Source organism: Nymphalis io, chromosome 14, assembly GCF_905147045.1.
Source record: "Nymphalis io chromosome 14, ilAglIoxx1.1, whole genome shotgun sequence".
Taxonomy (NCBI): Eukaryota; Metazoa; Arthropoda; class Insecta; order Lepidoptera; family Nymphalidae; genus Nymphalis; species Nymphalis io.
In genome coordinates this window covers 3,305,319-3,330,270 of record NC_065901.1, presented here as the reverse complement: position 1 = coordinate 3,330,270, position 24,952 = coordinate 3,305,319, and the positions used below count along the sequence as shown (strand labels likewise).

General features: G+C 33.5%; 2 protein-coding genes across 2 annotated transcripts; both read left to right on the top strand.

Moving 5' to 3' along the window:
- The first annotated feature begins 99 nt into the window (after positions 1 to 99).
- On the top strand, positions 100 to 7,235 carry LOC126773367 (serine/threonine-protein kinase RIO2). The gene is made up of 8 exons (XM_050494287.1): positions 100 to 284; positions 371 to 512; positions 847 to 1,015; positions 2,188 to 2,397; positions 2,827 to 3,018; positions 3,329 to 3,500; positions 5,710 to 5,829; positions 6,661 to 7,235. The coding sequence occupies exons 1-8, from the start codon at positions 219 to 221 to the stop codon at positions 7,075 to 7,077; spliced, it is 1,488 nt and encodes a 495-aa protein (XP_050350244.1). The 5' UTR covers positions 100 to 218; the 3' UTR covers positions 7,078 to 7,235.
- Positions 7,236 to 9,144: 1,909 nt separating this feature from the next.
- Positions 9,145 to 24,499, top strand: LOC126773486 (uncharacterized). The gene is made up of 16 exons (XM_050494439.1): positions 9,145 to 9,303; positions 10,243 to 10,276; positions 10,529 to 10,662; positions 14,062 to 14,252; positions 14,490 to 14,674; positions 14,940 to 15,118; positions 15,981 to 16,102; positions 17,533 to 17,710; positions 20,600 to 20,704; positions 20,992 to 21,025; positions 21,309 to 21,442; positions 21,821 to 22,011; positions 22,485 to 22,669; positions 23,182 to 23,360; positions 24,117 to 24,238; positions 24,340 to 24,499. Exons 1-16 carry the CDS (start codon positions 9,250 to 9,252, stop codon positions 24,482 to 24,484), a joined length of 2,172 nt encoding a protein of 723 aa, XP_050350396.1. The 5' UTR covers positions 9,145 to 9,249; the 3' UTR covers positions 24,485 to 24,499.
- Positions 24,500 to 24,952: the final 453 nt, after the last annotated feature.

Genomic DNA, 24,952 nt, shown 5'->3' with positions numbered 1-24,952 from the left:
AATGGTACCTAGAGCCATTAGATAAATTAAAAAAAAGTCAATTGTCAATGTTAATATATATCTATATAGTCAAATGTCAAACGAGTATCGAGATTCGAGATCCGAGTTGTCACTTGTCAATTTAAGCGATTGTTCCATGTAAAATAGTAACCACGTTTGCCTTACGTATTGTTTTTATAAGGTTTTTTACCACTGAATACTTTACTTTTATTAAAAACATGGGTAAACTAGATGTAGCTATTTTGCGATATTTAACGCCAGAGGATTTTCGTGTCTTAACTGCGGTAAGAGTGCAGAATTGATATAGGTTTCATAATATAACCATGTTTGTTTTCTATAATACATTTTAAACTTGGAGAATTATTTTAAGGTGGAAATGGGTATGAAGAACCATGAAATGGTGCCGGGATCTTTGGTTGCATCTATAGCTAACTTGCGCCACGGCGGAGTACACAAGCTTATGAAAGATTTGTGTAAACACAGACTTTTGACTTATGAACGTGGTAAACATTGTGAGTATTGATCTATTTATTATTCTTTTAAAAATATTTGAATATTTTGTTATTTAGGCATTCTTACCTGAGAATTGTTAGAATCAACTAAGGTATTATTTTGTAATTAGTAATATATATAAAAAAGGTAAATAACTAAATATGTTTTGGTTTGTCTACTGGTGCTAACAATTTAGTTTATTTCTTTTTGTTTGTTTGTTTTGTAGGTACCTACTACATAAAGCAAAAATGTTCCTTCTTTGTTCATATTTTAGTACACCCTGCCCAACAAGTCTAGAAAAATAGTTTTTATAGTGATTCAATTAGATTTTCAAGAGGTTTTATTATTTTATAGATGACGGCTATCGTCTTACAAATGCTGGCTATGACTACTTAGCATTGAAGGCTCTTACAAATAGAAAGGTGATTGCGTCGTTTGGTAACCAGATTGGAGTTGGCAAAGAGTCCAATATATATACTGTAGCTGATGAAGATAGGAATCCTTTGTGCTTGAAGCTCCACAGGTAATGTTCAAATTAATTTCATTAATTAATTTTTGCAGTGTTGAGAGCTTTACTCACCAATTTTTTTTTATCAAAGGATAATGTTTGAATGTTTGATTTGTAAGATATTATTATTGTTTATATTAGGTCCTTACATATGAAATTGGCTTTTTGTATGGAATGAATATAAAGTAATTTTTTTTTTTTTTGTAAAATATATTTAATTAATCAAAGTATGCACCATTGTTATCTATGCACTTTGGCATCCCATAGGTAGTTCATTGATCCCTTTACTAAAAAAACTACCAATCAATAAACTCTGTGAAGGTGGTTTGGACTGCCACATCGGAGTTGAATTTTTTTCCATGTAAGAAGTTGTCCAAATTCCGGAAAAAATGGTAATCTGTTGGAGCAACGTCCGGGGAGTACAGTGGATGTCGCAGACCTTCCAATTGTAGCTCATCTAACTTAGTGGTTGTTTTTTGTGCAGTGTGTGGTCTTACGTTGTTGTGAAGCAGCAGTGGCCTAGAGTGATTGACCAATCTTGGTTGTTTAGCAGCCAGATCTTCCTTCATGGCTTGCAATTGCTGACAATAGATATTTGCCATAATCGTTTGGCCAGATTTTAGAAAGCTGTAGTGAACGACACCAGCACTAGTTCACCAAACACTCACAAGTAACTTTTTTTGAGCCAATTTTCATTTAGGGCAGGATTTGGCTGGGTCTCCAAGGTTTAGCCATTGCGACGAGCGCTTCCGATTATCGTACAGTATCCACTTTTCATCAGAAGTAATGATTCGATTTAAAATCCCTTCATTATTGTGTCGGTTGAGGAAAGTAACACAGCAGTCGACACGTATTTGCAAGTTCGATTCAATCAATTCATGGGATACCAATCGCTCAAGTTTTTTTACTTTCCCGATTTGTTTCAAGTGGATTAATACAGTTTTGTCACTTACCACGAAGCCTGTAGCTATCTCTGAAGTTTTTTGTGATGGATCCACTTCCACAATAGCCTTTAATTGTTCATTTTCCACTTTGGTCTCCGGCCGTCCACAGGGTTGGTTCTGAAGGTCGAAATTTCCAGAATGAAAACGTTGGAGCCAAAAACGTACCGTGCTTCCTTTTGCGATACCAGCGAAAATAGTATTTTATATTATTCATTATTTTATACGGAATATATTTTTTAACAGATTAGGTAGAACTTGTTTTCGAAACATTAAAGACAAGCGAGACTACCATGCTCACCGCAATAAAGCCTCCTGGCTCTACCTCTCACGCATATCTGCGACCAAGGAATTTGCGTATATGAAGGCATTGTATGATCGCGAATTTCCTGTACCGAAGCCGATCGATTTCAACAGACATTGTGTTGTTATGGAGCTTGTTACTGGTGGACCAATGTGAGTAATAAATTTATTGAATGAATGACATTTTAACAAATGTATTTACAAACATTTTAGTTGGAATAAATATTTAATTTTATTTTATGAAGCTATCCTTCAGACCAATTTTTATCACGGTGGCTATATTCATCAGAGTATTACCAACTACGAAGGAGATATTATAGTGCTCTAGTGTTTCCTTTTTTATAATAGTATGTCAATCTGATTAGACCAGGGTGATCGGAAGCAGTACCAATAGCTTTACTTGGTTTCTGATGTACGGGTGTGTTAGCACTGTCAACTTCCAAACTTAGGGCTGCTATGGAGAATTTCTTGACAAAAAAAAACCCAAAACCTGGAGATCTACAGTACGGCCTTTACATGAGCTAGCTACTTGACGAACTCAGGCATTTGATGTAATATGTTAAATGTACATTATATTTCCAGGACACATGTAACTGCAGTAGAAGATGTCGAAGGATTATATGATGAGCTGATGTCTTTGATCGTACGATTGGGTAACTGTGGCGTCATACACGGAGACTTCAACGAATTTAACATAATGATAGACAAGGATGGACATCCAATAATTATCGATTTCCCACAAATGGTTTCCACAATGCACCACAACGCTGAACTGTAAGAACATATTTACTATAAATATTTATATAATATTAAATATATTTTTATATATTTTTTATTTAATATTATTGATAACTATTCAAAAATGTAGGTAAGTCCTATACTATATTATATTATTATAATATGAAGTGTATGAACACCCTTATTTATTCAGTTACTTATAACACGGCAAAAATTTTATTTAATGCAGAATATTACTTTTCGATTTTCAAATTGAATAACAACAATCCAAGTGAAGAATTAACGTCGAAAATAAATTATATACATTAAAAAATGAACAAATAATAAACGGAAACATTATAAACAGGTACTTTGATCGCGACGTGAAATGCGTTCGAGAATTTTTCAAGAGACGTTTCGGATACGAGAGCAGCCTGTACCCGCGCTTCGGCGACCTGCAGCGCGACGAGCGGCTCGACCACGAGGTGGCGTGCTCCGGGTACCGCCGCTCGCCCCGCCACGACGACGAGCTGCTGCAGGTGAGCACGCTGCGGGTTGCGTTAAACGGTTCTCTATATACTCGGTGGTAAGGCCTTGCACAGGCCACTCACTCATCCGATATTCTATCGCTAAACAGCAATACTTAGTATTTTTGAGTTTCAGTTTGAAGGGAGTGAGTAAGCACAAGGGATTTTTTTTTTTTTTTTTTTTTTTTTTTTTTTTTTTTTTTTTTTTTTTTTTTTTTTTTTTTTTTTTTTTTTTTTTTTTTTTTTTTTTTTTTATAGAATAGGAAGGCGGACGAGCATATGGGCCACCTGATGGTAAGTGGTCACCAACGCTCTTAGACATTGGCATTGTAAGAAATGTCAACCATCGCTTACATATCCAATGCGCCACCAACCTTGTGCCTGTAATTACACTGGCTCACTCAACCTTCAAACCGGAACACAACAATATCAAGTATTGCTGTTTTGCGGTAGAATATCTGATGAGTGGGTGGTACCTACCCAGACGAGCTTGCACAAAGCCCTACCACCAGTAAACAGCTTCGTATAACAGCTTCGTTCTCAAGGTTGGTGGCGCATTGGCGATGTAGGATTGGGTGGTCTATAGGCGGTCGTGAATTAACACTAGGTAGCCCATTTGCACATCCACCTACCAATACCATAAAAAAAGTCAAAAATGTTTATTCAAAATAGAAACGTTACGCTTACTTATTGATTGAAACAAATCTACCACCGTCCGGAAATAAACACCACAGAAGAACTGGCCAAAGAAACTCAGCGGGATTTTTTTAGATCTCATTTTTTACAATTTAATATTTTTGAACGTTTTCTGAGATAATATCTCAAGCGTTCCAACCACAAGTGCAGTAAATACAATAAACAACTTTTAAAAGCGACTTAACGCGATATCATTGGTCGGTCGTGTCGTATCCTGGATAAGCTATGGTATTCATTATGGATTCGTGAAAAAATTGCGTTTTGAATGTCGGCGTCCGGCGATGTTGTTATTGGAACTAAAATTTGAAGTAAAAATTGGAAGTAAAATTAAAGTGGACATAAGTAGTTAAGTAGAATAGTGTTGTTTTGCGGAGCTATCAGCAAATCGCATTTTGAACACGAAAATCTAAGATTTATTTATATCTAAATGCGAAAGTGAATTTGTTTGTTTGTAACGTTTCCACGTTTGAACTGCTCAACCGATCATCATGAAATTTTGCATACGTCATCCCGCATAAAATAAAACAGTCCAATCATTTAATGGTCCTCCTGACTGGCCTAGGCCAGTCTGGTTACGGGCCTCGGGGTTGCTCCCCCTACCCGGGCTGCTCCTCGACGGTTCTTACCGTCGTGTCATTTTATTCTGCCCCAAAAGGCCAGGGTCATTGTGACCCAGTGACTGTTTGTTTTGTTTGGTTCTTTGATGTATAATATTGTGGCTGTCGTCGTCCTCTTCACCGATGCCTGCATCGGAGCAGATGGTCGGCGACAGTAGGAGCTCACGAGATAAACTACTGCTCGCCTGCCACTAAAACAGATAGATGTGTGTGTAACGTTTCGTTACTCGGTACTAGATGGCGCACCCGTTACTCAGTACCGAATACATACGGTTTGCTACAGCTCTAAAGCTTAGGAGACTTCGGGCCGTTAGTCTATTTTGCAGTGTCATAAAACATATTGCGCTACCCCGAATAAATGGGATAAGACAATTATATAATTCAATAATACTGTGATAACATTTGATGATCCATGTGTGCCTTCTATATTTCTATTTCGCGTTTTTTTCTAACTAGTGCCTACATGTTATCCGAAATCCGGTGTTACAATTATGTATTTCTTTACTTTTAATACTTTTACGTTTGTCATTTTTTTTTTTTATTTATAGTGTTTAAGAATTATACATATTCCAATGAAACTTTTTTAAAGGTTTTTCGTGTAAGTATGCATTTACAGAGCTATTGCGCCATGAAATATGCTAAACGTCGATTTGTAACTTCTTAGATTTTTTGTACTATAACTTAACGATCAGTTGTTTCACATTGAGTAAAGTAAACGAATACACATTTTATTATTGTATTGTATGTATATAATTTTAATTTGTAAACTTTGAAATAGAAAGATGTTGTTCATGCATGTCAAAAATAAATAATGACATTATCAGAAGAATTCCTTTTATGGAAACTTATTAAAGACCTAGCATAATAAATTTTCTAATTTTTTTTTAATTTGATACAATTTATTTCAGGAAATGGGTATTGGTCTTCAAATAAGTGACGATGAAACCAGTAGCGCTGAAGAGGAGAATCAGGAACCGGAACAGACATCAAAATATACTGAAAATGAAATCACGACACTCAGACTTGAGGTGAGATAATTCTTACGTTTTATTTTTACCTTTTATTATAAATAATTTTGTTCATAAGATTTTATAATATTGGTAATATCCCGATTATACTTTTGTATAATTGTTATTCTGTCTTTTGCCTTGTTATTTTACTAGTGTTAGGGCTTTGTGCAAGCTCGCCTGGGAAGGTACCACCCACTCATCAGATATTCTACCGCAAAACAGCAGTACTTGGTATTGTTGTGTTCCGGTTTGAAGGGTGAGTGAGCCAGTGTAATTACAGGCACAAGGGACATAACATCTTAGTTCCCAAGGTTGGTGGTGCATTGGCGATGTAAGCGATGGTTAACATTTCTTGCAATGCCAATGTGTATGGGCGTTGGTGACCACTTACCATCAGGTGGCCACTAAATATCACTAAGTTAGCTGACATAGACCTAACACGTAGCATTATTGCGAACTGGATCTAATCAAGGATATCGTGATGATACCATAGACAATTTAATACAGTTTAAAAATTTGACATATTTTCAACACTTTATAATCCTATGGTGGCTTCTATATTTTGCTCACGTGGAAGAGAGATCTGAGCCTGCCACTATGATAGCATTTCATTATAAATTTCTAGCGCTTCGAATTTGTTAAATAAAGCACATATCTGCCTGAACACGACGCTTAGATTTTTTTTTGAAAAAAATGTTAGGGCAGACTTTGCATTAATGACCATTTTAAATTATAACTATATATCCTAAATACGAAAAACTTAGCATTAACCTAATATAGTTTATCTTATGCCAATCTTTTTTTAGTTTTTAATACATAACTTAAACAATAAAATTGGTTTACAATTAGGTGGAAGCTTCAATACAACGAGATGAAACTCCATTATTACATAACGTTATAAACAACACCGGAAGTTTATCGATAAATGATAAAGTCGAAACCGAAGAAATACCAACATTAGTGTCAACTGAAGCAAATGCAGATAATAAAAACGCAGAAACAGACAAAACTACACAGAAATATAGACTGGCTATGATCGAGAAAGCTTTATCGGATGTTAGATCATCCAGATCTTATACGTCAGCGAGTACGATAGCACCAGAAGTAGTAAAACAACAGGTTAAGAAGAATCTAGAAGCGAGAGAGAAGAGGATGGAAAGAAAGAAGGCGATAGCCAAGGGTGAAGCGAGCGCTGTGACGAGACAGAGGAGAGATAATAAAGAGACTATTAGAGAGAGTCACGGCCTGTGGGGTTGGGCGGAGTGATTGATCAATCACTATCAGCTTATGATTTCGTTATAACTCAGAAATATTTACAATATGATTTTTGACATTGAAAATATAAATAGTTCCATACAAATGAAAAATTAAATTTGTATATTAAATGTTATTTGTATATCGAGTAAATATATATTTTAAAAATATATCGTGTTTGATTTTATTGATACAAAATACGTTTAAAAATATATGAATAGTTTAAAAAATAATTTTTATTTTGATATGTTTATTATATTGTGTCAATTAAATGACACTACAGTTGTCGTAATTTTCGGTAGTTTTAGAAATACTAACGAGGCTATACAATAGACACGTAAAAAAAACAACCAAATTCTACGAACAAATTGTCACTTTATCGCAATCGAATCGAAACGTAATCGTTGCCGTTTAACCGTTTTACTATTCTACAAACACAACGATACTGTCGCGATTCGATCGAAATTAGATCGGAACCGAATCGGGAAGGTATCGTAACCGTTATAAATTAGTATAATTGGTCCCCGCGATTTACGATAAATTATCAACGTACGGGCGAATCGGTTGATTGGTAGATAGCTCAGTTGGAATATTAATAATAAGTGTGTAATATTCTTATAAACCTACGATTTTGCATCTACCAAGTACTATAATATATGTATAATAATAAAATATTATAATATTCCATTAAAGAATATTGACATCAATTTTTATTTACAAACTCACTTAATATTTTCGTTATATATTTTGGTAAGGATTAATTATGTGTGAAAATAATTCGGCGTTAAAGGAAAACACCGTAAGGAAACCTGCATGTGTAGGACGAAAATCTTCAACATTTGTATTCACGTTGCACCCGCATTGGTGCAGCACGGTGGAGTAAACTTTACACCTTGTCCTCAAAAAGAAGAGATTTTTAGTCCAGCAGACGAGAAATTTACATGCTGTTTCTTTAAGAAACTTAAACCGGTCTATAAAAATATATATATAACGGTCTCACTTTATATACGAAAACAAATCCGCGAAGCGTACATTGACGATAGTTATAATATTAATCTATAAATATGTTTTTCATTGATTTAACAAAATATGACAGTTATACATTAAAGAAAAATAAGTAAAAGTACGTACGCGGGAGAATAGTATGGTGTTTGGTCAAGCCGCTTTCAAAAAGTCGGTTAACGTAACAAATATATGCGTTGCATATAGAACATGATCTTTTTTTAAACTTATTAGTAAAAGATCACATACAATAGATTAAGAGTTAAAGAATCGGTTGAAGTTACCTAAGTTATAGAGATAGCAAATAAAATAATAATATTTACATCGATGTTAGGTATCATTATCTATTCAAGGAATAAATGCAAAGCGTATCCGTAAACAAAGTAAGTTTGCAATTAAATTTTATCACAAATCGAAATCGAACTACACAAGACAAGCGACATGGCACCTACCATTATGAACGATGTTAGAAAAAATCTATTGATCGTTCTATAGGTTGACCAGCAGCTGTCGTGCACCCCTCAACATTATGATCACATCACCAATATGACCTTTATGGATGGGGATTTAAGATTAAAAAGTAAATTACATATATATAAGTTTTTAAATGAGAATTTTTTTTGCGACTACATATGATATCGAAATAAAGTCAAGAAAATTACTTTACCAATTTATAGGTATAAGGAATATCAATATTTGTCGAGAGTATTTAAAATCGTGACTATTCAGCTTTTATACGTACATTTAGCAACGTTTTTTTCCAATGAGAGGCCCTATAGTTTTTATTTTTCAGCTCGCAGTTTTTAATATTTCTTTCTTTCTTAGTGGGGTCCGATTATTATTTTTTTGTAATTTCCGCGTATGCTATTGATACATCATTTTGGTGCGGCGTGCGAGATACAGTACTACTCTAAAATGAGCAAAACTATCAAACAACGGCGAAATTACGTACAATTTAAAACTATAAAAATTTAATAACGATCTTTAATTGTAATGAATTCAGTTTTCGGTCTCACTTGTTAAATTGAAGTTTGCCCATAATACCGATTAAACTAATTAGTCTAATTAATAAAGTGACAGTAAGTAACAATAAGTTACGAGACAAAAATAAACTCAGTCAGCACAGCAGTGGAGTCAGTAGTCAGTGACACAGTGACAATCGTCTAGAGCGCACGCGTAATCATGGCAAAGGATAACCTCACCGCTGTTTTGTACAAAACAAAAGATTTACGACTGGTAAGTTGTATTGAAAAGTTTATTTAATTTAATTTTATAAAACTTTAAATTGTTACGTTAAGCGTATATAAAGATATGAAGTAATTGTAATAAGACATAAATATCTATTTAAAATACCATTTCTAAAAACTATTTTAAACTGAACAGTATGTACTAAATCAAATAAGAAAAATGTCACAAAAATTAACGAAATTTAATTTATGTCTAGTTGCGATTATATAGAGGGCCGTAATACTTTATTTGAGGGAAAAATATAAATTATTATTTAAACATGTTTAGCGACTTTAAAATAAGTAAATATTTTTATTACTGTGTATTATATTTATGATTTTAGGTTCGTAGGGACAAATATGTTTTTTTTTCTTGTGTTAATTTTATCGATTTACCATTACATCATACTTATCAATTGTTTAAACATTATAATTAAATATTAAGTAATATGTAAGCTCTAGGGTTATCAACCAAACATTATGATAACATACTATATATTTTTTTTTATTATTTAATTACCAAACATTTTCATAAGATCTGCGAAACTGCCACAGAACCAAACACACTACACATAACCTTTGAATGTCTTATAATTCCTACAGATAAAACGGAACACGCCACTTTAAAGTCATTTATTAATAAATTGATATGGCAGTCTAAGTACACACAGAAATTAATTAAGTAAGAATATAAAACTAACTAAAAATTCAAAGCGAGTGTATATATCTATGGTTAGATAAGTAATGGAACAGCCCGAAAATGTCCCAGAGCTGGTCAAAGATTTTCCTCTCAGGACCTGTAGATTCTTCCAACATGCTTCTCAAGCGCAGGTTAACGGGAAATTTGTATCAAAAAGATACAGCAAAATCTAGGGAACACCGATAATACGAAAATATAATTAATAATTCCATAAATATTACTATAACTGCTATGCTTTTTGTTTTCTAGGAACAAACTCCGATTCCGCAAATAGCTGATGATGGTATGTAACGGCTTAATATTCCTTTATTGTATTTAGGTAAAAAACATGTTAAAGTCATAATTATGCTAACATAACTAACAGTAAATAAAAAGTGTTTAATAGAATACAAGATAAATATATGTCATCCGTCTTTTAAGCTTTTGTTTAAGAAATAATGTGAAAAATATAATAAAAGATGTTAATAATTAAATTGTCGCATTATTTTATATCATTTAGAAAATATACCGATATACATTTATTTGTAAATTCCAGAGGTACTTCTGCGTATGGATTGTGTGGGGATCTGCGGGTCAGATGTCCACTACTGGGAGACCGGCGCTTGCGGACATTTTGTGCTCAAAGAGCCTATGATCATGGGCCACGAGGCCTCCGGCGTCGTTGCAAAGGTAGATAGAAACTTGTTAATATTTTTTGTATAAAATAAATTTAAATAAAAAAAAAACACAAATTCACTTGGCGGAAATACGTTATTATTATATTCCAACATTTGCTTTCATTTTACTAAACATAATACTTATAAGCAGAAATGTGATGAACGTAGTAGATATTTTTGGAGTAATATTAGAACTGATACACTGTCTGTACCTAGTTAGGTAACTACCTGTTAGAAAAGGTCCAATTAATTAGGTAACGTAATAAATGATATACGTAATTATTAATGGTTTACGGGATTATTGTAGTACCTATTTAGTGTTTTAGTGTTAGTGCTGTAATAATAAAAGTTCGCAAAAAAATATAACAATATGGATACAATTGAAACAAATACGAAAATTAATTACAAAATTAATCTCATACCGTCATATCGAACCAGTTATGTAATTACGCTTCGAGATAACGACAGTCGACACCCAAAAAACTTGACATTCAAATAAGTCAAGGCCGGAGTCGGAGGTGTGTCCCACTTAATATGTGCCAAAACATTTTCTAAGCAGTTAAGTTTTGTATTAAATTATTATATATAAATTTGCAAAATCAAAACAATTTGATAATTTTGAGCCGCTACCAAACACTTACTTGCTAGTATTAAATCTAAGAATTTGACAGGTGTCAGAATTAACCATTAACTTATTTTATTGGTCCGAATCGGGTAATAAGATAAACACTAGATGACCAACGAGAGAGTTAGGACTATGATAACCATTTAATAAATTTCAATACATTAATAATAACAATATTGTAGTGCACAAGTGTGTGCGCAAACACATGTACACTCTCTATTCCCTAACTCTTATAATCCGATTTGACGGAAACCCGACACGACTGGAAATAGTTCAGGCGCAAGATCAACATCTTCACGTGCTTTCCCAAGCACGCGAACACATCCAACTTCCAGACTCCGGGCTGCTATTGAGAATTTTCGACAGAAAAACCCAATATGCCTTACATCTAGCCACTAGACCAATGAAGCACTTCAATACACATTTGTATAATATCTTAAGGCAGATAAATCATGTTATTTTTACTTTGGCTTAAGATATAGAATCCTTCCTAATATTATAAACGCGAATGTGTGTTTGTGTGTAACGCTTTCACGTTTTAAATACTCAACCGGTCATCATGAAACTACTCGTAATAATGGATTTTGTCGCCTTTCTCTAATGCCCGAAAAGAAGATTTAATAAATTAAGTATTTGTTTACGTGGGACACATTAATAATATCCTGGGACATTATTCACACACGGCCATCTGATCCTAAATTAAGCAGAGCTTGTACTACGGAAACCAGACAACTGATATACTACATATACTACTTTTGTTTTGTAAATACGTACTTATATCGATAATTACATCCAGACTCAGGACAAATAGACATGTTCGTGCATCCAAATGTCTGTCCTGGGTGGGAATCGAACCCACAACCTTCGGCGTAAAAGGTATGTATCTACCATCCACGCCAACCGGCTCAATATTTAATAATAATGAATAACAATATTTAAATAAAAACGAAACCAAAAACCAAAAGCGCTAAAATATAACTTAAGTTTAAACAACAAATTTATCTATACTACGGCGTCAGTGTTATAGTACCAATTAAAAGATTAAATACTTATACAGGTGTTTCTTTATCTTAAATTGTTTTATATATTATTAAGATAACTCGTTGTCAGATTAGATATTTAACTAATATTTTCCGAAGAACCCGATAGTGGTAAAAAGGGGAGAAAGTATTATAATTTTTTTCATTTGTAAATAATAGTGGCCTACCTAAATACATTTTGATAGAAAAAAAATATTTGAAATTGATTGTCATTATTCTGTATTAGGAATTAGAATAAGGACGTCTTTAAGTTTAAATATAGCTTAAATTTATTTACAATAAGGGGATATTGTTAAATGCCATAACTACGCATTCGTGTGAAAAAGTTACTTATAGAAAAATAATTAATTACTCTATTATATACCTAAAAATAATTATTTAATTCTAGGTTTATAAAATGCAGTAGGTCTTTAAATATCTTCAAAATATGATATTTTTTGTTTTTGCGACATCTGCAATTTCTTTAAAGTTACTAATAATAAGATGGCACGGAAAGCCGTTCGCTTTAAATCATTGCGATCGTATCAGATCGGTGTCGCGTCGGATTATGAAAGCTAGGGAATACCAAGTGCTTTCGCATTTGAATATCTCCTTCGCAGGTGGCTAACCACTCTCTAGAATTATTGCCACCGACGCCGAAATCGGTCAAAACGATTTCAACATCATAATCATCATGACTATGTGGTTGATACCGTTTAACAACAAATCTATAGCAATAGCTTGTCTTTGTCATTTTTAGTGTAATCTTAATTATAACATCTATATATATTATAGGCTAGCTAGATAGGCATATGACTGCCTCGTTGGTCTTGTGGCTCGAATAGCCTTTTGTCCTGCGCCTGAGATCTTGACAGACGTGTCGTTTCGCCGTCCCATCGGATTATGAGAGTGAGGGAATAGAGAGTGCACCTGTGTTTGCGCACACACTTGTGCACTTTAATATGTCCCGCGCAGTTGGCTAATCTCCCTTAAGATTGGCCGCCGTGGCTGATTATCGTATAATAAAAGGCATAATTATTGTACATTAATATATATCAGAGTATCAACTATTTAATTGTTGTAGTCAATCTTAAAGGATTAGTGTATCAATAAAAGCTAGAGAGAAACAAATTTCAGACGTCTACGATTTTTTACTTCCGACAAATGGTGGCAATATATATCGTCAAGTGACCCATCCGCTCGTAAATTTTCATTTAAAACAACAAGCAAATCATTCTTAAAATAGCAATAAATCTGTGCATACAATTAAGTACTTTAAAATAACCGAGTTAATGTATAATTATTTGATGCGAAATAAATAAACATATTATAATGGTAGTTGAGATAAGCGTTGAAACCTATTTTTCGTATTAATTATTAAATGTCACGTTTATTAGAGGACATAGTCATTAGGTAAGTTTATCATCTTAGACAGGAGTTAAACAATATTATACATGAATAAATGTAAATATTATTACAATTTAACATAATTGGAATTTTAACCTCTAACTGCTTTGATCATTATCAGAAATAAACACAGGTATACTTATCTTAATTATTATTTTCTTTGAAGTGCACTAATAGTACATCCTATATGTGGTCATGACCTTCACGACAATAATCAGAGTGTTACGTAAATTTATTTTGATTATGGCTTCATTAGTCGAGTTTTACTTTTTTATAGAATAAATAAAGAAATACTTGTATTAAACTATTCCTGTATTTAACTAATAAAGACTGATATTAAATATATTATACAACTAACTAGTTGGGAGCAAAAGTGAAAAACCTGAAAGTTGGCGATCGTGTAGCTATCGAGCCTGGTGTGCCGTGTCGCTATTGCGAGTTCTGCAAGACGGGTCGCTATCATCTGTGCCCGGACATTCGGTTCTGTGCCACTCCACCTATACATGGAAATCTCGCTCGCTATTACAAACATGCAGCTGACTTTTGTTACAAGTGAGTGTTTGATTAACGTTTCTTTTCTAGTAGTTATTATTGATGTATGAATATTATAAACTCAAAGCACTTTTTGATTTCTCTCATAAGTATTGCTTGAGTTATTATATGTGTTCAATTGCAACTCCAGGAATGTTTCGTTGGATCACTTTCTACTAATGAAGGCAACTCTTCTTACAATTCTTACCCAAAACAGCGATATACTCGGTATGTACAGCTTTTTGTGTTTTGCTCCAGACTCCCCGACCACGTGTCGATGGAGGAAGGCGCGTTGTTGGAGCCGCTTGCGGTGGGCATCCACGCGTGCCGACGTGGTGGCGTGTCGGCCGGAAACTCCGTGCTGATCTTGGGCGCGGGACCGATAGGCCTCGTCACGCTGCTCTCTGCGCGCGCCATGGGCGCCAGCAAGATCATTATAACGGGTCACTTGAATATATTTAATGCCTTCTAAAACACAATAAATAAAATAAGATATACGATTAAAATAAAATGACGACTTCACACTACAAGTATTTTATATTTCAATTATACTGTATAGCTTTTGTTTATATCGCATTTATATATACATATCTATTTATCTTAACAAACGCCAAGAAAATATTGTCAAAGTACGTATAATGCGTATGTATATTTTATTTTAATAATATACTTTGTACCCCGTTTTAAAGCAAACATTTGTAAATATAGATATCCATCAGTTACGGTTGGATATGGCGAAGAAGCTTGGTGCTGACCATACTCTTCTGGTGACCAAAGACTGCAACGAGGCGGCATTAGTCAGAAAGGTTCACGAGTTGCTCGGGACGCACCCTGACATCTCCATCGACGCGAGTGGAGCTCAGTCAACAGTGCGCTTGGCTTTACTGGTATGTTTTTCAAAATTTCTTTCATGGAAGACTATGAGACGAAACTAAACAAATTAATCACTAAAAAAGCGTTTAAGTAAAAATTGAAAAATTAAAAGAAAGTTTATTTAAAAGATTCAGTTGCAAAACAACAATTACCAAACAGTGCTACTCATCAATTTTTTCGGCCATCGGCTAATTATTACATAACTTATATATGATACTTATTACTAGATCCTGGTCAGCGGTCAGCTATTAAAACAACAGTAAACAGTATTACTATATAAGACATAAATTTATAATGTAGTACTACTATGTTTACGATTTCAATATACGCGATAAGCGACAGATAATTTTGTGTAAACAACAGAAATAGATATTATTATTTTGTACAGAAGAAATACTACAAAAACAACCCTGACATGGCAGAGACCTCGTTGTGTTGTTCTTGTATGCATGAAATCTTACCAGGGTTTCGATTTTTTTTTTTTTTAATAAATATAACTTAGAAGATGGTTCAAGGTCACCTTAAGATTGTTTGATTGACATTGTCTTAGTCTAGGTTGATATATCTGGTAACTTTAATACCAGTTCATAGCAAAACAACGTTAGGCATGAAGAGTAGTTAGATTTGCACAGTGATAGATTTTGTTTTCGGTTGTACATCTACATTATCCGACTTGCATCCATAATAACTTTTCTTAACAATATTTTGTGCTTAAAAGCAAATTAGAACTCTACCAAGAGCTCCTTAATGTAACAAAATTAGTATTCAAATAAATCGAATTCATATTTGCAACGAGCCACACTTGGTAACTCTTAAATATAGTATAAAGGTGATTATATAATTGTTAACGAAGAAACATACTTTTATCTCGTACAGGCAACGAAGTCGGGTGGCGTGGCCGTACTGGTGGGTATGGGCAGCCCTGAGCTCACGTTGCCGCTGTCCGGCGCCGTCGCTCGGGAGGTTGACATCCGAGGCATCTTCCGATATGTCAACGAGTACGTTATTTTATCATACTACCTTTTTTAACGCTGGAAAAACGCATTACATGTTTCTCTCACGGGGACAGTGGGGGAGTATGTGGGACTCGCCGATGTTCGGGGTACACTCGGCACCTTGGCGCCCACTAAAAATCCAGCGGTACCCTTTCCGTCTTAACGAGGAACGCCTCGTGATGCTACACTTGGATATCGTGACGTTATCATACTACCTACAGTAATGACAAACATACTACTGCGTCGGGACTGTAAATATCATCCATAGGAAACTAATATCAGGATTTTTAAACTTTTCTACGATTGACATCGTAGGAAAACACCCTGAGTTTATTATATATTTATATATAATTTATTAAAGTTTTTTAACAAAAACTTTTTGCATACGACTTTCGGCTTTTAATGTGATTATCTATTTAAGCGAGTTGATTTTTCAGTATTAAATATGAGTAATCCATATAATTTTACAAACGCGAACGTAACTCATTGCTTCCCCCACAAGGCTAATTTTTCCATCCACAAGGATAATTTGAAAAATAATTTTTTTTAAATATATAAATAAAAAAAATACCTTTTTTAAATATAGTTTTTGTCGTTTATAGATGGATATCTTAATACAACAAACTTAGCAACAATGTCTTAAGAGTATGCTTATCTATATTAGTTTAAAATAGCAGTAGTAAGGAAACAAATCTTAGATTTAGATATTCCATGCTATTTGCTTATAGAATGTAATATTTATTTGGATCTCCAACAGTTGTACATAACACACATTCAAAACGCGCTTTACATTACGATAAAACTATGTACAACCAATTACAGGAGAACACACTATTTCCAAACACAATTACAAAATATACAAATCAAAAATAAAATAAAAACAGAAAATAGAAATTTTTAAATAAAGAACAAAAACAAAAGGTAGTAACTAATAAAATTTTTAAACAAATTAACAGTTTATACTAAAAGAAACATCACATTTGTTCATGAACGATGAGAGCCCGTCACAACTAATGTCAAACCAGTGTTGCTGTGTTTTTTACACAATAATTATAATCGTTTTGTTCGAGTGCGGTCAATTTTAAAGAACATGGGTTGCGAGGCGGTCTTCTTAATTAATATTAAATGTAACATAAACATTAATATCAATATATGCACCATAAACAGTTCTTGACAATTATATTATATTTATTTATAATACAACACCAATTCAATCAAACTTACATATGTATACTTTAATTTCACTTCCAAAGCTCATGTAATGACTTTTCTGACATTCAAAATGCAATTTGTCACGAACCCACAATGAATAACAGATTATTTTAGATTTCGACCAATGATGTCATATCAAATCAAGGGCAAATTTATTCCTATCATTGGAATAGTCTATACATTTTTTTCTAATTAGTATTGAAAACATTCGTTTGTATCAGGTACCCCATAGCGATGTCAATGGTTGCAAGTGGACAAGTGAACGTGAAGCCGCTCGTAACACATCACTTCAGTCTTGAAGACACGTTGCAGGCATATGACGTAGCGCGCCGCGGACTCGGCATCAAGGTCATGATACATGTGCAGCCGCGAGACGCCAACAACGCAACCGCCTTCTCCAACTGAGCCGAAACAAGCAGGGATACCAAGCGGGAGGCGGCAATTGTAACAAAAATATGTTATCAGAGCTGCCGGCATATTTGTAGATAATTTATAAAAAAATAGATACGAACAATTTTATTGTACTTTGTAAAAAAAAAAAGTTCATAATGTGCAATTAAATGAGGTTTTTTTACAATTTTTACTTTATAAATAACATTTAAAAAATATATGTAGATTTATAGAAGCAATAAAAACAATATTTAAACGTTTTCTTGATTTTATAATACGCGCGAACTAAATTGGTCTGAAGTCGATTCTCCAAGACGGTCGCGCGTGTAAAACCCTGACAGCTCGTTAACGGGAAAGAGATTTGTTACTTTTTTATTCGCTCCTATGATTGGTAGTGGAAGTTTTAGCCATCGATTTAAAATATAATCATAATTATAATTTTATATCTACAGTTAGAGTATTAAAATAAATGGAGACGCCATTTACATTACTTCCAAAAAGGCTTCTATAATACAACACAAATACATCCTCGTTTCTGATACGCACCGCTAAGGTCTGAAATACCCTCCCGACCTCAGTTTTCCCCACCGCCGACAATATACCCATATTGTTAACCCTTCAAGTTAAGAGTGAATTGGCAAAAATTTCTAGGCAAGCGCGCTCCACCTTAGACTGTATTATCACTTTCAATCCGGTGTGATAACAGTCAAGCGCTAGCTTACATATTTAAAAAAAATACATTCTCAATTAGAAGGATCAATTAATACAAATAAAAAATGGTGTTAAAGTGTCTTTATAATATAGGTAAACGGCTTTAATATAAATCTCTTGATAAATAAAACGGATTGGTTGATTTTTTTTTTTATAGAATAGGAAGGTGGACGAGCATATGGGCCACCTGACGGTAAGTTGTCACCAAACGCCTTTAGACATTGGCATTGTAAGAAATGTCAACCATCGCTTATAGCCAATGCGCCACCAACCTTGGGAACTAAGATTTTGTGTCCCTTGTGCCTGTAATTACACTGGCTCACTCACCCTTCAAACCGGAACACAACAATATCAATGATACCATAAAGGTATAAATGAGAAGATTTCATTGATGCTATTATCCTAAATGATTTAATCTGTGATACAATAAATGATGAAAATGAATGTATGCATATATAAAAAACATATATACTTGAAAATCGACTATGCTCTGACATATAAAACCCTAACAACCTTAATCATTTTAGTTCAATATCCTCTCATAACAGTTTGTCCAGAAGAAATCGATAGAAAAAATAAGACTGCCTTTGCACACTCATTCCTTTACTTTACCCTAATTTGAACTTGTAATAATATATTTAGATAGAACTTGTGTGGGATAAAGGTTTTCAACTTTTACCATTAGAGAAATGTACATTGTTTAGAGTTCTAGATGAATCAAGAAAAATATTTAAAAAATGATTATTCGTGGATAATGTTAATATATGCGCACATAATTTACTTTTAATAATATAATTATATTCTGAAACACTATTCACACACCTCTGATCCCAAATTAAGCAGAGCTTGTACTATGAAAACCAGACAACTGATATAATATACATACTACTTTTCTTTTGTAAATACATACAATATGACATATATACATATTTTTTCGTAGTTTTTTAAAAAACGCGCAAAACGACTGTACTGGGCATGTTGTACGATGCATTACCAGAATTATACGTCGCTTGGCAAATGTTTATATTTCATCATTGTACTAATAACATAAAGAAGTATGTTTTGTTTGTTTATCCTATTTCAAGTATTCACTACTAAAAATCCGATTTATATAGATCTTTCTTATTTTTAATAAGCTTAGACAGACATGACTATATCGTATTTATTTGCAAATGTTTTGAGATATAGCTCATTACGTAAAGGTAGTCAGAGAGAAGATTGTCGGTTTTGCCGCTTTCGAAATAAACTATAGGTAAGCTACGTACGAGAAATATAATAATATCCTGGGATATTTTTCACACACGGTCATCTGATCCCAAATTAAGCTTGTACAAAGCTTGTGCTATGGAAACCAGACAACTGATATACTACATATACTACTTTTCTTTTTTGTAAATACATACTTATATAGATAATTACACCCAGACTCTGGACAAACAGACATGTTCATGCACACAAATGTCTGTCCTAGGTGGGAATCGAACCCACAACCTTCGGCGTGAAAGGCAAGTGTTCTACCAACCACGCCAACCGGCTCAAAAATATACTAAAAATATACTATGAATGATATTTAAAAATGTCTATAAAAGAACCAACGATAGCAGTAGCAGTAGTTAGTATACTTTAGTTCATTCTTTGATATTTTTTTTTAAATTAAAATTGTTAATTTCAATTTAACCAACCTGAATTTAATCGTGCTAAAATATATGGGGCATAGTGAAAATTCATGTCGCAATTAATATGAATGCAATAATTACAACATTAGCAGAGGAAAAATTTAGTGCCATAACTGTTGATAAAAGTGAAATTCTCATTAAAATAAATAATCTAACGGATGAAAGCGAAAATGAGGATAACTACGAAATTTCTAGAGTAATATGTATTAATTTAAGTACGTAAAAATGTATATAAATAAAAGTATTTCTTTGTTTATTTATCTACTGACCGTTCATTACTACAAATACAAAAACGTCTCCAAGCTGATTTTCACAAATAATTCATCCTAACCAAAACAAATATTTCATTCATTGTAAATGTTTATTGTAAGGAGCTCCTCCATATTCTAGCCGTGCGAAGCCGGGATGGGTAGCTAGTACTTAAATAAAGATGGACTTTTTTGTTTGAATAACGTGAATAATAATATAATTAAACATACATATGATACAACAACGTATTTAAATCGTGTCGTATGACTTTGTTCAAGATAACTTTAATATTTTTATCGCGTGTGAAGTGTGCAAAATGTCAGAGAACTACGCTGCTGTTTTATATGGACCTAAAGATTTAAGATATGTAAGTATCTATTTTTTATGAGAAACGTAGTTTCGATACTGAGTAAGAATGATAAAACTGTTTTATAAATATTAAATTAATTTCTGAAACAAAATATCTAAAAGGCTTTTTCAGTGCGCCCCTGCAATTATTTTGTGTGTTAATTATACTCCGTGTGCTAAAAATAATGTTACTGAAAGGGTTGATTGGATGATTTTTTTTCTATTGACAGAACGCCTTCAAATAAAGGAAAATACCATTATTATTATTACATACATATTTCATACATGAACTGATATTTATTGCAGGAAAAATGGCCAATGCCCGAGATTTGTGATAATGGTAAGAAATATTATGAACTCACGATGAACTTTGAACTTCGATAGTAAATACTTAATATAAAAATAATAATATACGAACGTTTTTTTTTATATAATGTCTAGTAATTTGCGTTAGATGTTCTGTTGTTTCGTTTAGTTCATTTAAACATAATAGAATGCAAGTTAAGAATCGAGTTCACGACTATTGACGCTAAGACTACTATAATTAAGTAAAAAAAAAAAATAAAGACTCGCTGTAGCTGTTTCTGTTACTAGCAAATGAACACTTATAACCTTTTGTCTAGATGTTTTAATAAAGATCGACTGCGTTGGGATTTGTGGTTCAGATCTTAAGTTGTATTCGACTGGAAAATGTGGCTTTGAAGTTGTCTCCGATCCCATGGTCTTGGGCCACGAAGGTGCAGGTGTGGTAATAAAGGTCTGTTATAATAAAAACTATTATATCTATAATATATTTTTTTTTCAATTTGACAACCTTTGAATCAAAAGTTAAAGAGTATCGAACGTTAAGAATGTTAATGGTAATTCTATAATCACTGACAACGAAATACATGGTGACAAACTATTACTTAATCTTAGTATTTCAATATATTTTGTACAAGCACCAATAGATTATGTAAAATTTATTAATAAATACAAAAATAAATCGACGTTATTTATCATTGTTGCTGATAGATTTATTTTGGTTTAATTAATACTCATAACAAATATATTTATTAGTATGTTAATTTTTGTATATTTTCGTTTCTAGTTAAAAGACCGATCAATGTTTTTAAAGAAAAGTAATAATTTCTAGGTCGGAAGCGGAGTAAAGAATATCGATGTAGGGGATCGGATAGCTATAGAGCCGACGCAACCCTGCCGCAGCTGTGAGTACTGCAAGAAAGGCCGATACAATCTATGCGATCGGCCGCGGTACTGTTCAACTACCGGTGCTATGGGAAACCTCTGCAGATACTACAAGCACGTTGCTGACTTTTGTCACAAGTATATTGTTTTATATCTTATTTTATGTTATAGGTAAGCGGACCGGAAAATGGGCCACTTGATGTTAAGTAATCACCACCGCCCATAGACATTGGCGATATAAGAACTATACATAACTATTCATATATATATTGCTGTTTTGCGGTAGAATAAAGAATTCAATTTTATTTAACATTTCAAAATATTATGATTTTTGTGTTTCTTCATCATACAAAAGTTCCTGCTCCGCCCTGGTTCAAAATCATTTCAATCTCTATGTACGTACATTGGGAAACAAACAGACAGCACACCTCTCTCAAAGGTGTATCATTTTCTTTTAATATTTTTTTCCTAATAATATAACTTTTTTCTCTACACATGACAGCACTTGAAGCCTCATGATTTACAGCACATCCACAAGAGCTAACAACTTGAACAACGAGCCAGTTACCCAATATGTAAATATATATTACAGTTAAATATTCATTTTGTAGAATTCCCAGCAATGTGAGCATGGAAGAGGGTGCTGCGGTGCAACCACTTGCCATCGCCATTCATGCGTGTACACGCGCTGGTGTACGCCTCGGTTGCACACTGCTGGTGCTTGGGGCGGGTCCAATTGGAGTGCTGTGTGCGATGACTGCAAGGGCGATGGGTGCCGCTAAAATACTTATAACTGGTACAACGTTTCAACATATTCAATATTTTATGCTACTAACAGTAACCGAAACCAAGATAGCCCAGTGGCTACAACACGCGAATTTTAAGCGAAAATTGCGGGACAAACTCGAGCAAGCACCTCTAATTTTCATTCGCTTAATTAGTGCTTATAATTCATCTCGTGACAATATGCTTGTGTTAGATGAAAATCTCCCAGAGGCTCCCGCATTGGAGCAGTGTGGTGGAATAAACTCTAAAAACCTTCTCATCAAAAAGGGGAGGATGCCTCAGTTCAGCAGCGAGACACAATTGGTTTTTCTTACCAATAACCAGCGACGTTAACGGCTTAGTGCATAAAATTGGGACCTTGGACCACTAATAAGTTAATATTTCAGACTGTTAAATTGTCTGTGTTGTGATGTTAACTAATTTCAATAAGCAGTATTATTATTTTTTTTATTTCAATTATTTTAAAAAATTGCGTTATAATATAAAACACTAAGTTATCTTGTAAATTAAACTTTTTCGCAGATGTTGTCGAATCACGACTCGAAACGGCCAAAAAGTTAGCAGCAGACCATACCTTGCTCGTTACACCAGAGCAAAGTGACGAGGAGATAGTAGAGAAAATTAGAAACATCTTGGGCACTACTCCTGACATAACCATTGACGCATGCGGATGCGAATCAGCACAGAGAATAGCTTTGACGGTATTTACTTATAAAGTTCTGTTTTCTCAAAAAATACCTTTATTTGTCTCTAGAGTCAAATTGTTGCAATAGTAATGTAACTAGTTGACATTTGATAGTTCTCTATACTAGGTATCTAATTGGAAGTACCGAGTGAATCGCTGACTTTATACTACAGCTCACAATAGACATCCAAATTATCTCGTTAACAGAAGAGGAGACTTTTGGGCCACAATTGCACATTTACAAATACTTACTACCTATTATATTAATATTTGTAAGTATATGACAAATTTAATTTTGGCTCTTATCTACATATATTATATATAAAAGCCAATGTCCTGATTACTTGAATATCAGCGAACAAGTAAAACTGCAAAATAGCGTAGACAAAGAAGATGTTTTGAATTCTAGCGATGTATTACGCAAAATTTTAGCCCCTCTTAATCTCCTCTTCTCCTTTTACTTTTTAATCTTTGACTTTCAAAAAACAAATTACCCAAATAGAAAAGTAATATTCAAGGGTTACAAAAATAATAAATGAAATAATTAAAAACAAAATGTTTACAACAAAAATGCTGAATATGTTATCAGCAAAATGTGCAATTAAGATTAGGTGAAGATAATTTTAAAATATCATGATGTTTCAAAATAGTGTTAAGTCAATAACGAATGTGTGCTACTAAAAGTAAACAGAAATTTCCCTATTTATTTATATATTTAAAAAAAATAGACAGTATATTTGTACAATAAGTAGATAATGTATTTGTAATGCAGGTCACGCGCACGGGCGGGACGGTGCTGGTGGTGGGCATCGGCGAGGCGACGGTGCGCGTGCCGCTGACGGCGGCGCTACTGCGCGAGGTGGACGTGCGCGGCGCGTACCGCCTACTCAACTCGTGAGTGATACGTTTTAGTTAAAAAATATAATAATGAAAAAATTTAATAGTTAATTTTCAGATTAGGTCAAAGAAAATAAAATTACTGCGTTTTACGTCAGGTATCCGTTAGCGTTGGCGGCAGTAGCAAGCGGCGCAATAGACCTCAAATCCTTTATAACACATCATTTCCCTCTGGAAAAATCAAAAGAAGCAATGGAATTCGCTAAAACTGGGGAAGCTATGAAAATTATTATACACACGTGAAAATATACTAAAGTAAAATATTGTCATCGTGATTAGGAGTATATAATATTTAAAGAAATAAATAATTGACGTCCTTAATATTTTAAAAGGTAGCTCAATAAACTGAGGTTTTTTTCGTTATTTTCTATGTACCTACACTACTCACATGTTATTTTTTCCCTCTGCCCGTTAATATTCCTTCTCTTCAATTCTCTGTACAGGAGACTTTTTTATACGTTCTATGTGTCTGTGTACTTAATGCAAGCTATAGGCGACGTAGGTGGGTTTACAACTGAGCTGAACAAAAGTTTGAATAATTGTGAGCATAGGGACATGTTGTCAACGTGATGACTAAAGCATTTTTTTATCTTTAAATTCCAAAAATTTAATACAAATAAGTCTGTAACAGTGTAAATATGGCGACATTATTAGTGTTTAAATAAATTAATTCATTAAATTAGATTTTTGTATATTATTAATTATCATCAT

Bases quoted from the DNA above. Each gene is read 5' to 3' on its own strand.
- LOC126773367 (XM_050494287.1), top strand. From the start codon at position 219: ATGGGTAAACTAGATGTAGCTATTTTGCGATATTTAACGCCAGAGGAT. The intron at 1,016-2,187 runs GTAATGTTCAAA...ATTTTTTAACAG, and splicing joins TTGTGCTTGAAGCTCCACAG to ATTAGGTAGAACTTGTTTTC. The intron at 3,019-3,328 runs GTAAGAACATAT...CATTATAAACAG, and splicing joins ATGCACCACAACGCTGAACT to GTACTTTGATCGCGACGTGA.
- LOC126773486 (XM_050494439.1), top strand. From the start codon at position 9,250: ATGGCAAAGGATAACCTCACCGCTGTTTTGTACAAAACAAAAGATTTA. The intron at 10,277-10,528 runs GTATGTAACGGC...TGTAAATTCCAG, and splicing joins TCCGCAAATAGCTGATGATG to AGGTACTTCTGCGTATGGAT. The intron at 22,670-23,181 runs GTACAACGTTTC...ACTTTTTCGCAG, and splicing joins CGCTAAAATACTTATAACTG to ATGTTGTCGAATCACGACTC.